The sequence below is a fragment of the Barbus barbus genome, assembly GCF_936440315.1.
Source record: "Barbus barbus genome assembly, chromosome: 8".
In the NCBI taxonomy this organism is placed as follows: domain Eukaryota; kingdom Metazoa; phylum Chordata; class Actinopteri; order Cypriniformes; family Cyprinidae; genus Barbus; species Barbus barbus.
Window position 1 is genome coordinate 10,443,414 of NC_136736.1, and position 13,360 is coordinate 10,456,773.

Here is a 13,360-nt window from a genome sequence, read left to right on the forward strand (position 1 = left end):
ACATGCACAACAATGAATGTCTTCAATTAGACATATACAGATCATGTCGGGCCCCAAATTGAGAACGGCTCACGATGTTGGATTATTCATGGACATCAGCAGAAACTTGTGTGACAAACAAAAAGTACTGTGTACTGGAGAGACTTGACTCAACTGGTTTTAGTATATAGTAGTCAACATTTGAAGTGGATCAAAATCTTTCATCAAAGTTGTCCTAATCCCTAAAACTAAAATCCGTTCTTGTTTTAGGACAACTTTGATTAAATTTTTTGATCCACTTCAAATGTTGACTACTGTAGTCTATAGTATAAAAATACACAGCTCATTTGAAGAGTTAATTTGCAAAAACAGATGACTCATTTTTATTTATTTTCATAAATCATGTTTTTTTTTTTTTATTGTGAATTCCAAGTAAAATCAATCAAACTGCAGTTGGGTTGTTTTGATTAAGTAATATTAACTCAAATACAAGTAACTTACAAAATTAAAGTTAATTGAAAGTATGTTTTTATATATTAAAAGTGTGTTAGCAAAAGCCAATAACTCAAAAACAGTGTTTTTTGGCAAAAGCAGATAACTCCATGTTTCATGTTTCAGAGTTTAACAAAAACACTTTATTTTAGGGTCTCTTAATTAGTTGCTTATTAGCATGCATATTACTAGAATATTAGCCATTTATTAGTAGTAATTAAGCACATATTAATGCCTTATTCTACATGACCTTATTCTACAGCCCTAATCCTACCCAAATGGACAACTAGCTTACCAACTATTAATAAGCAGCAAATAAGGAATTTAAAGTGGGAAAAATCGTAGTTAATAGTGAATAAGTGTTCCCTATTCTAAAGCGTTACCAAACACTTGTTTAATCTTTGTAATCTCCTCAGCTGATAATGTAGATGCCTGACAAACTGTTGTTGTTGTGATTACATGCAATACAGGGAGCTTTTCCCTCACCATTGTAACGTACTGCTTTTGCAAGGTTCCATGAAAAAGTTTCAGCTTTTGTTTTCCTTTTACGCCCTGAAGAAGAAATCACGGCTCATCAAGTTTGTCGAAATGATCCAGTCTCGATCACTTTTGGTCAGCTTTGACTAAACTCCTCTCAGCGTGTCTTTTCGAATTTACTTGCAACCTTGTCACCTGACCTGAATACGTTTGTTGGCTTCTGCTGTAAAACGTGAACTCAGGATGCCTTGAAAGTGGAAAATACCGACTTTTTTTGACGAAACGTGTTTAGGGTACAGATCGCGCTATATGTGCAGAATAATGCACGGCAGTCAGTTTTTTTTGCAAATGAACTCTTCATTTTAATTACACTGAGCAATTTTTATCAATGTGAAGGAAATATACGTTTATTTCTAATTAATAATTAAACTGCCGCCTTCTGTGTAGTCAGCTCACCGTTTTGGAACAGCGCAAGAGTGTGCGTCCAAAACAGAGAATGTGAGAGTCTGTGTGCGAGTCTGGACAGAAACAAAGATATTTAAGAGAGTGAGAGGAAGTGTTCTTACATCAAGTCAAAGTGTGCAGGTGAACTCAAAGTGTCCAAGTCAATAGAATGTTTTCTGAAAGCGTCCTTGCGAACACGGTTAGCTGCTTTTTGGGAGTTGCTTTGAAAACGGCAGGGTGTTCGAGACTGGGATGGGGGGGGGGGGGTCTTCAAAGCTGCACTTCAAAGGATGACTTCATGCTGTGCTCGCTAAATTATTCACATCGGGCAACATGCTGGAATTCTGCATCTAGCTCCTCTGTGTGCTAATTATGAGTGAGATCAATGACGCCATCTTAAGCCCCCTCTCGGGTGTGCTTGGGCACCGGTCCACACAGCAGCCGCATCGCGGTCTAAACGTCCCCATAAATCTCAATATACCTCCTCCTCTGATCAACCACCCACCATCGATTAAGCCATTGAGCGAGGGATTGGCCGGAAGAGTGAGAGGGATGGCGGTACGTAGACGGAGGGCTGCTTTCTGAAGTACTTTTAGGCTACTCTGTAGCGATGCTCCACTAACAAAGACAAATTGGACAAGGGAGACTCGTTGGCCCTGGGAGAGACCCACGACCTTGACTTCAAACTGAGCTTCTCAGAGGGAGGTCGCTTCAGATATATACACACACACCAAAACATATTTTCGATGGCTAATCGGAGCCATGCATACTGGTCGCTCTTTCACGCAAATTACTTGCGGTCGCATTACAGTAATGAAATCCACTCCACACCTGTTTGATCTGAGGGCTTGGAAATAATAGTGAGAGCGGATGTACGTACACCCACACGCACAACAATGAATGTCAATTACACATATACAGATTATGACCAGCCCCAGATTGGGAATGGCTCTTGACGTGGGACGTGCTGGATTATTCATTCAGGCATGCAGAGAGACAGCCCTCAGCTCATAATGATTGTGTGTACTCGTTACTTTGACATGCGAGATGTGTGTTTATATAAAAATCTGACAAAAGGGGACAGGTTATGAGTGGAAAGCAGTGATTTGCCAATAAAAGGCTGAATTGGAGTTTATAGCTGCTGTGTTTATGCTGGGTCAGAAACTGGATGAGATTATAGAGCTGAAACTGTAGTCTACACAATTTTATTCCATTTATGCCTCACAAACCATCTGTCACTGCCTCCTTTTCTTTCTCTCAGCGTACCATTTAATGTCTTGTCTTCTACTCCACTTCTTTTGTATCAACAACACTCCTTCAATCTCTCCGTCCTCAGACAATGCTTGTTTTTTTCCCTCTCTTTTGTTAGAATCTGATAACTCTGCAAATATTTGCGAGATATTTAAATAAAAATTGTATCAGACTGAAAACTGTCTCGCATATATATATATATATATATATATATATATATATATATATATATATATATATATATATATATATAAAAATAAAAGTACTTTATGTATTGGTTTTCTAAACTTTTGATTCCAGGCCTTTGGTATTTTAAAGCAATACATAATTTCTCAAAGGATTTGTTTATCTTCGCAGTCATAGCCACTGTGTCAGCTAATTTGAAAAATACATAAAAACTGTATGGAAAAGCAGCCATAAATCTTTGCAGAGCTGCATGAAGCACGTGTGGGTGTGTATGTGTAGACAGAGTGCGATTAGTGGTCATCGAGTATTACCAAAATCAATTTAATTTAATCATTTTGCCTCTCCTGTGTGTTCATTTCTCACATCTCTCTGCCATTTTTTTGCCATTAATATTTCATGAACTACTTCCCGACAGGTCCAAAGTCAATTTGAATAATGGGAAAACAGTGTGTTTGGAGTCAGGACAAAACTAGTAATAAGCAAGTGATGCTTTTTATTTTAATTTTTTTTTTTTTTTGGTCCAGAGTGTCTGTACAACACATGCAGCACAGCAGAAAAAGACAAGGAGCAAATCTGCGAACATGCTTTCCCTCAAATCACACACTCTGTCTTTGAAGATTTCCTGACTGGAAGTAATTGCAGTCCCAAAGAGAGGTGTCTGAATCTCTCTCCCTGACCTCCTGCTGTTAGGTGGAAGGAGGGGAGGTACAGTGGCTGAGCACTGACAGAGGCTGATAAGGGCAGATGAAAGGAATCAGAGGCTGAGATGGCGAGAGAGGATGCAGGTAAGCCCCGCAGGCTGTGGTGGTCCACATCAGAGAGCAAGGTGCGCTTGGCTCATGCAGCCAGATTCAAAGTTGCATTACATGCCTGCACATGACTAAAGCTGAACTCAATGGGATTTAAAAAGGGGAAGTAAAGTCTAGCGTGTCTGAATTTGCTGTGTCGGAGTGTGTGTGTGAGGTGAGAGGCAAATGTGGGTGCAGCAGCTTTCAGGTAAAAAGGAAAAAGAGACTGAGAGGGATGGAATGACGGAGTCAAAATGTGATTACGCCACTTTCATGTGTATGTTTGTACGAGTGTGGTAAAGAAGGTTAGAGTGGAACACATATAAATACATACATACATATATATATATACAGTGCCCTCCAAAAGTATTGGAACAGTAAGGCCAATTCCTTTATTTTTGCTGTAGACTGAAAACATTTGGGTTTGACATCAAAAGATGAATATGAGATGAGAGATTAACATTTCAGCTTTTATTTACAGGTATTTTCATCTGGATCTGATACACAACTTAGAAGATAGCACCTTTTGTTTGAACCCACCCATTTTTCATGTTACCAAAAGTATTGGAACATATAGAATTAACAGATTGAAGTGAAAAAGACTTAATATTTAGTTGCAAATCCTTTGCTTTCAATAACTGCATCAAACCTGTGACCCATTGACATCACCAAATTTTTGCATTCTTCTTTTGTGATGCTTTTCCAGGCTTTCACCGCAGCCTCTTTCAGTTTTAGGGGGTTACTCCCTTCAGTCTCTTCTTTAGCAGGTAAAATGCATACTCTGCAGGGTTTAAGTGTGGAGATTGACTTGGCCAGTCTAAAACCCTCCACTTCTTGCCCCTGATGAACTCCTTTGTTGTTTTGGCACTATGTTTTGGGTCATTATCTTGCTGCATGATGAAGGATCTCCCAATCCGTTTAGTTGCATCTTTCTGTAAATTGTCAGACAAAATATTTCTGTAGACTTCTGAGTTAATTTTGCTGCTGCCATCATGTGTTACATCATTAATGAAGATCAATGAGCCTGTCCCAGAAGAAGCGATGAAAGCCCAAGCCATTACATTACTTGTGTAATGTGTACTATGATGTACACCTGTGTACACTGTGTTTCAGATGAGCTTGTATGTTTGGGATCATTAGCAGATCCTTTCTTTCTCCAAACTTTAGCCTTTCCATCACTTTGGTCCATAAAATCAGTCCATAAAACCTTGTCCCAGAATTCTCCTATTCTTCTTGCTAATGAGTGGTTTGCATCTTCTGGTGTAGCCTCTGTACTTTTGTTCATGTACAGTAGATTGTGATACCTTCACTCCTGCCCTCTGGAGGTTGTTGCTGATGACACTAACAGTTGTTTTAGGGTCTTTCTTTACAGCTGTCACAATGTTTCTGTCATCAACTGCAGATGTTTTCCTTGATCTACCCGTTTGAGGTGTGTTACTTAGTACACCAGTGGTTTCTTTCTTCCTCAGGATATTCCATATGGTTGTACTTGCTATTGCCAGTGTTTGTGCAATGGTTTGATTGATTTTTCATCTTCTCTCAGCTTCACAATTGCTCGTTTTTCACCCATAGACACCTCTCTGGTTTTCATGTTGGTTACATGTCTAACTAACTATAAATGCAGTCTGCACGGATCTGAAACTGAGCGCAGACATTCAGTGCTATTTATTGTTTGAATAATCAATTAATAGGACACACCAGGGAAACAAAACACACCTGTCAGTTACATGTTCCAATACTTTTGGTAACATGAAAAATGGGTGGGTTCAAACAAAAGGTGCTATCTTGTAAGTTGTGTATCAGATCCAGATGAAAATGCCTGTAAATAAAAGCTGAAATGTTAATCTCTCATCTCATATTCATCTTTTGATGTCAAACCCAAATGTTTACAGTCTACAGCAAAAATAAAGGAATTGGCCTTACTGTTCCAATACTTTTGAAGGGCACTATATATATATATATATATATATATATGCACATTAAGGAAGCAGGTGGTAGTGGAAGTGGGAGGGCTCTCCATAAGCAAGTAGATTCTGTGAATGCACTCTTTAAGATAGCACACCTGACTGGAGCCTGTGCTAGCTGTGGTGTGTGGCCATCCAAAGCTGAACACAAACACAGACTTCCCAAGCCTTATCAGAGCCCACAGGTCAAGACAGAGAGAGTGAGAAAAGGAGGGGACTTGGCATTACTGTAAGAGAGAGAAAACAATTACTCAGCCCCACCTAACCACCCTGTTTACAGTCGGTTTAACTCTGCCTGCTTGAGAATCTTAATAATGACTAATAAATTAAAGACTAACTAACCATTATGATTCATGCACAGTAAAATCAGAGTTTCATTTGGACCCTGTCCCAGCTCACGCCTAATCCCACACAGAAATGTAATATATGACACATATCGCTTATATTAAAGGGATAGTTCACTTAAAAATGAAAATTCTGTCATTAATTACTCACCCTCATGTTGTTCCAAACCCGTAAGACCTTCATTCATCTTCAAGACACAAATAAAGATATTTTTTGATGAAACCTGAGAGCTTTCTGACCCTGCATAGACAGCAATGCAACTGAAAAGTTCATAGGCCCAGAAATGTACATAAGACATAGTTAAAAGTCCATGTGACATCAGTGGTTCAACAATAATTTTATGAAGATACGAAAATGCTTTTTGTGTCTTTCTGGACCTGGGAACGTTTCAGTTGCATTGCTGTCTATGCAGGGTCAGAAAGCGCTTGGATTTAATTTTGGAACGACATGAGGGTGAATAATTAATGACAGTTTTCATTTTTGAATGAACTATCCAAGAGTGATGTGGTCATATGTTAGGTATAGGCCCTATATTATTTTTACATGCGTACATATTCTGGGTAAAAGAAGCTATACAAATTTTAGTATGGGGATTTTATATATCTTACCAATGTATATGTACTTAGATTAATAATGTCTTTATGATGATTTTTACATAGTATTATAGCAACCATATATACAAAAATCAGTTTGTTTATAAATGTTTCTGTAATAAATGTTTTAAATGCATGTTATTGTTGGAAGTTTTCCAACAATACGTAATTTTGATGTAACAAGCTTCGGTGACAAGAGTTCGACTCCTTAACTTAAGGACCTTTCCCAGTCCCATCCCCCTCTCTACACCTTCGCTTCCTGTCTGTCTTGTTCTGTCATATCACAATAAAGGCAAAGCAAAGCATGTCAGTCTTTTCTATTAACTTATATAAGATCAACATTTATTGACAGGTTTTAGGATAGATAAACATTAACATGACATATATATAAAAAAATGCATTACACCTAGATATATGTGTCAATCTTTGAAGTTGTTGCAAATTTGAATAGGTCATATATTACATATGGCGATACATTTCACATATGGAAATGTAATAAATATTTTACTGTATGGAGGATCCAGCAGTCCTCCTCTACACTGAGCATATAATAGCCGCTAAGGGGCACTCATGAACACCTTTCTGAAGTTGAAAAAAATAAATGGGACATCTTAAAATCTTGTGGATTTTCATGGACACGAGTTGACCATTGCACATGGACATCAAGTGAGGCATTTGGAACAGGGCCTTTGACTTGCCAATTGTGGCAATATAAAATCAGCCCTGGTCTAGATGCCAGTGCAAATACTGTATTCATATTTATTGCACAGCTCTCTGGAATACTTGATTCGGATTATTCAATCACGGAATTGTGCAGTCAAATACTTTTGTATAGTGATCGCTAAACTGTAATTGGCAAAGTTTTCCTACACAGCTGTGCTAGTCGCATCTTCCTGTCGGGTCCTGATCAACCTGTCTTGGTTTATTTAGCGATAATGACCGGCTGACTGTAGATTAACTTTCTTTAGAAAAGGCTGTGAATGTGAGCAGATGGAGGACGCTAAAATAGTGCGAGTGTGTTTTAGTTTGTGGCTGGGCGTTGTCTGGATGTAAGCATGCATGTGTTTTCCCCGTGAGACAGCATGAAAAGTGTGGTGACAGGGTGAGGTCACCAAAGACGGGAAGCTAATGCAAACAAACACTCCTACACTTAACCAAACCCCAGAGGATATTACTGTAGGTCTTATTACTCTGTTCCCTTCATTATATAACAAGACAAGAATATAGATACACTGAAAGACTCTCAGGCCTAAAGCTTGGAGCAACACTTACAATTACATACGTTGTAGCTCCCTCGCCACTCACACTAAACGTTCAACATTTATGGACCTGGATAGCTACTATTAATTTCTATTAGGCCATTGCAGCCATTTTGAGACTACTGACAGTAATAAGTGCTCTCAAATGACATTGTGCTGCTCTGAAAGAGTGATGGGAGACAGATATATATGTTCATCTTTGAAGTTGTTGCAAATTTGAATAGGTCATATATTCTTACATATGGTATATATGTACAGGGAAAGTGTTTACTTAAAATGCTATAACTGTAACATTATTTTATATTATAATTAGTATTACAATATTATAATTACTATTTATATTAAACTGCATTAATATGTTTAATTATCTTTTATTTTCAAATAAAATGCTTTTGTCTTTTTTTATGTTTTTATTTAGAAATGTTTTTCAGTTTTAATTTAGCATTTATTTTTAAATGAAACAATTTATTTTCAGTTAGTTGCAAATGTTATTTTTTATGTAATATTTATATATGGTATTTTGTTTCAGCATCTAAATTAACAAACTGAATTTTAATGGTTGTTGTTAACAATACAGCAGTACATTTATTTTATTATTATTATTATTATTATTAAGAAGCCTTAAAAACACACACACACACACGCACACACACACACGTTGGTTTTTGTGGTTTATGGGGACTCTCCATAGGCGTAATGGTTTTTATACTGAACAAACTGTGTGTGCTATTGCCCTACACCAACCCTACACCTAAACTTAGCCCTCACAGGAGACTTTGTGCATTTTTAGATTTAAAAAAAAAAACACCATTTAGTATGTTTTTTAAGCCTTTTGAATTACCGGGACATAGGCAGTGTCCTCATAAACCACCTTCATATTGTAATACCTCTGTCATACCCATGTCATTATACAAATTTGTGTCCTCATAAACCACATAAACATACACACACACACACACACATCCATCCATCCAGCACTGATGGCTTGAACTGTGGAACTAAGGATCCACAATCATGAATCAATGACATCCAACAGAGCTTGAATGGACCGCAGCAGTGTATTCTGGGATGCTCTATGTGGGACAGGTGCCTTACTAACCAGACAGTTGGATATGCTAGGGATCAGGGGGTATGTAGGGGCTGGTGGATAGAGGGGGGTCAGGGATGAAGCAAGGGCAGCAGGCATGGAGAGGAGATGAAAGACCGTTGGAATTTGTACGGACAGCTGGCTCTCAGCCAGCGAAGTAAAAGAGGGCTTAGTGTCACTCAAGATGACAACAACAACAAAAAGAGAGCCTGGTCAACTAGTGGTTCATTTTTCCCCTGTGAATGCAATAGAAAGTGCAGCATTTAAGTTACAAAGAAACAAAGCTGCATCAGAGTTAGAACCTTTAAATACACAAAGCAAAACATTAAAAAAACAACATGCCTGTGCACTCATAAGATGGAGAAGCTATCCAAATCATTGCACAAAAGTTAAATTAAAGTTAATTGTTTCTAACAGAATAAAGAGTATTCTGCCATTTCCTACCAGTCGCTGCAAATTCATTTGAGTCAGTGTAAGAAAATATTACTGGCATCTCATCATGCCATATTGCCTGTGGGATGTGTTCTCCCACACAGACAGACAGGTCAGATTATTCTGACATGTGATGAGCGCTTGATGACTGCTCAAATTATTATTTATTTTTGTTGAATATTTTGTCTCTGTTAGCTTCTGAACCTTTGATTTTAGTTTTATTTTGTTTATAGTTTGTTTCAGTTTACTTTCTTGTAAACCACCAGTTTTCATTTTTGTTTTAGTTTCTGATAACCCTGACAGAAGAAATAGAGGAAAACAAGGCCTTGATTGAATCTATGTTAAACACATACTGTATCTATAATGTATATTACTCTCACTCTCAGATTTAGTTAAACTGACTAGTACAATTCCTCAACGCCCTCTGTTTCGCTCCAGAGAGTTCATTTCCACAATCATTATGTTGGACTGGGCATGCTCACATACCTCCATCAGAGGCTCACTTCATTGGGTAATTTATGGCCTGCCTGCATGGATTCCAGCTCCCAGCTGTCCATCACTGTCTGCTGCTGTCCCAGAGGAACAGATTTTTTGCTTCTCTTACTTTTTTGTAAGAGTGACTAAAATCAGCTCTTTTTCTATGTCAGAGCTCACATACTGCGGTGAAAACACTGCGCTTTCTTCTCTCTTTATATATATCTTCCAGGACACGTGAAGAAATATCATACAGGAAGACCAACATTTAAGCTACTATTTATTGATAATCTTCCCCTCTGCTGAGGCTCTGAAATAAACTAGTTGCATGGATTAAACATGTGTCATATTATATTTAAGATCAGTGGAGGGGAAGACTTTTGGTCAATAACAAATGTTGGTCTTTTCATCTTCATGCTATTATCTCCTGGAAGAAAGAAAACAATACTGGGCTGGAACAACATGAAGATGAGCAATGTTAATTTTTTTGGGTGAACAATTGCTTTAAGAATGACAAGCCATTTCAAAATGGTAGCCTTAGTAGCAAAACAGTGGCCATTTTAGTTTCAGTAGGGGCTCACAACAAAAATTTACCATCAGAAAGGTGAGGAGAACTATATTTAGAAGGCTATGGAAACTGTGATCTAAGAGCAGCTCATCATGTCCCAATGAAAGGGCTCAAGGATAAACAGGTTCAACCTTTAAGCAAGGTACATGGGGACAACCTCTGCTGATCACCCTTTTAAAGCCAAGATGAGGGATGAGAGACTCCTTAAGAATTCATCAAGGCAGTCTCTCCAATGACACGTGGCCATAAATGTTTGCTTTAGAGACCACTCCAGACTTCTTTGTCTGGGTGAAGGTCACTCACATGGAAATAATTTGTTACATTTACATAGCGCTTTTCTAGGCACTTAAAGCGCTTTACCTACAAGGGGGGAATCTCCTCAACCACCACCAGTGTGCAGCATCCACCTGGAACACCCACCACACCTCTTCCAACAGCAACCTAGTTTTTCCCAGAAGGTCTCCCATCCAGGTACTGACCAGGCTCAACCCTGCTTAGCTTCAGTGGGCAACCGGTCTTGGGCTACAGGGTGATATGGTTGTTGGCATCAAATGTCAAATATCTCTTCATTGGCATGCCTGAGACAATAAGAACGCTGTGCCGCTATAGCTCCACTTCATCAACGTCATTTAACAGCAATGACACTAATGAGCACTCATTTACTCCTTATTAAAGGTTTTATACCCATGTCATGTTAATAACGTTTAACAGGCAGATAATGGGCCGCTTTAAGATGGGGAAGGAGAGGTAACGCAAGTGTATTTTAATTGATTTTTGTTGATATTTAGGAGTGCGTGGGTAAACACATGATTTCAGCTGATTGCCAAGATCAATGTGACTTATGGTGCTGTGCATATTAAAACTATTGTGTAGGAGTGCATTATTTTTGTGTTATTCATTAGAGAAGTCAGAGGTGGGCTTACCATTCTGAACATCTAAAATGTGATGCTTGTCTAGTGTCCATCCTCCCATGTTTGAGGCGTCGAGTTCGTAACCTTGGAGGATGGCTGTTCTTTTCTCCCACAAGATCAGATCCAAACAGGACTCATACTCGAATCCCACAGACACTGGAGAGAGACAGATTGGTGTTATTCATGTATGCAAATACATCCTATAAACATCCTATCAAATACAGACTTCTTGAGAACTGCTTGAGAAAGTAATCAATACAGGCTAAATCTAAACACCACATTAAGAGGCATGCAGATAAATCATCATATAAACATTGGGCTGATAAACCGCACTCGTTCCCAGGGCCTAATCAGACGTCCTACACAATATCAATTCATCTTTACTGCAGCCTGCCTGAACACTGCAGTGTCTCTATCATAACTTCAGTAAATCTCATAACAGATCTGCGCTTCACCAGGTGCAAATCGTTTTAAATTTATAACCGTTTTCAGCCGATCATATTAAGAAAGCGACCTTATGTCCCCCAGAGAGAATCAATAAGCGTACTGCTATTCGTTGGGTAAAAATTACCTGCTTAATGCAATTGGCAAAGCAAAGCCTGATGAGAAGGTGAAAGCCAATCAATACTCATGAGACCTAGTTAACCTGTTTACAATTTTACACAGTTCACTTTGTTAAGGCAGAATGCATTCCTGATTTTGTGAAAAAACAAAACGTCTTTTGTGGTTCAACATCTTGCGAGTTTGTTTATGTAAGGCGCTGAAAAGCATGTCTAGTTTAGTCTGGTCTACTGCCTGCCACATCATCAGCTGAAAATAAACTGAGGCACTGTCATCAGCAGCTGGCCATCTTTCTCAACGCTTAAGTGAAAAACAAAGCCACAGAATCGCCTTGACCTTCCTCACAACAGAAAGAGGCATGTTGTTCTCTGTGGTTTTGCTGATGTTAATCATACAAGCTACAAAATACAGTCAGCATAAAAAAGTCCACGGTGAAAAAATCTTGCTTCCTGTGCTATTGTTAGCCTTAATCATAACTGCTTTGTTTTCCATTTACAGTTCCTATTTGCATAGGTATATTTAAGGAGACATCTCATAATGCAACTGTCATAGTGTCACGGGCCATTAAGCACATCTACATTCTTGCATGTAACAAAATCAGGCTTTCTACAGAGGGTAATTATATTATTCCTTGACTCTGTGCATTTAGAAAAAAACAGTATGTGATAGTGAGGTGGTTGTTTATAAGCTCAACAACACCAGCTGACTTAATATTAAATATTAGTAAAGACGTAAAAATGCTGTTAATTGTGAGGCTTTTTTTGGAAAGTTTGGAGGTTTTCAGCCGAGGTGTGATGCTGCATCAATTAACACTCAATTAACAGAATCTTACGAAAAAATATAATTGGATGAAAGTGAAAAACTTTTCACATTTAATTGTGCTTTCAATATTGAAAAGTCAAAAAAAAAAAAAAGTTTCTGATCTCTGTTTACTTACCCACAGCCTCTGACAGGCCGTAGACTCTTTGGTTGTATGCATCTGTTTTGTCCCAGATGAAGGTGTAGGACAGGTTGGGTTCTGCGGGGAACCACTTCTGAAAGAGGCGTCCCACCACTGCCACCATCAGATGCACCTTCATGAGGTTAAAGGGGATGGTGGCTTGGGTCATGGTCACCTTGAGCACTGGCCGGTAGCCAGCCGCCCGCGAACTCAGATACATAAGGTTCAGGTCGCTACCCGGAATCGCCGTCTCCTCCTGAAGAACCTGCACATCAAAGAAAAAAAGAGGTGAAGATAAATGAAGATGGGGGAGAGAAGGAGTGACTCGGGAGCATCTGGAAGAGGCATTAGAGCTGAGGATGAGGCCTCCGATTTTTCTCTCCGCAGGATTAAAGCACATCTGTGCCAGTGTTTGCTCTGACTGCCATTTACTTGACATCTTGGATCTAATGGGGGAGATTTTCACAGGCGGAACATGCTTATATTTGCATCACTGTCGGAGGCTATTACTGTGCCGCATTCCACATGCTCGACCACGAGAAATAGTCAACAGACAGAGCAGTGTGGACCACAACTTGCAGTAGAAGAGTTCAAAACTGGATTGATTTC

The 13,360-nt window shown here is 38.8% G+C and overlaps 1 protein-coding gene across 3 annotated transcripts in view; it reads right to left on the reverse strand.

Annotated features, from left to right (window-relative positions):
- The window catches only part of LOC306874087 (teneurin-3), a 238,565-nt gene that overhangs the window by 25,684 nt on the left and 199,521 nt on the right, over nt 1–13,360 (reverse strand). For all 3 annotated transcript variants that reach the window (XM_079423825.1, XM_079423827.1, XM_079423826.1), the window contains 2 exons: nt 12,749–13,016; nt 11,263–11,406 (listed from right to left, as the gene is read on the reverse strand). In XM_079423825.1, the coding sequence (XP_079279951.1) occupies nt 11,263–11,406; nt 12,749–13,016 (412 nt within the window). The remainder of the gene's footprint in view (nt 1–11,262; nt 11,407–12,748; nt 13,017–13,360) is intronic.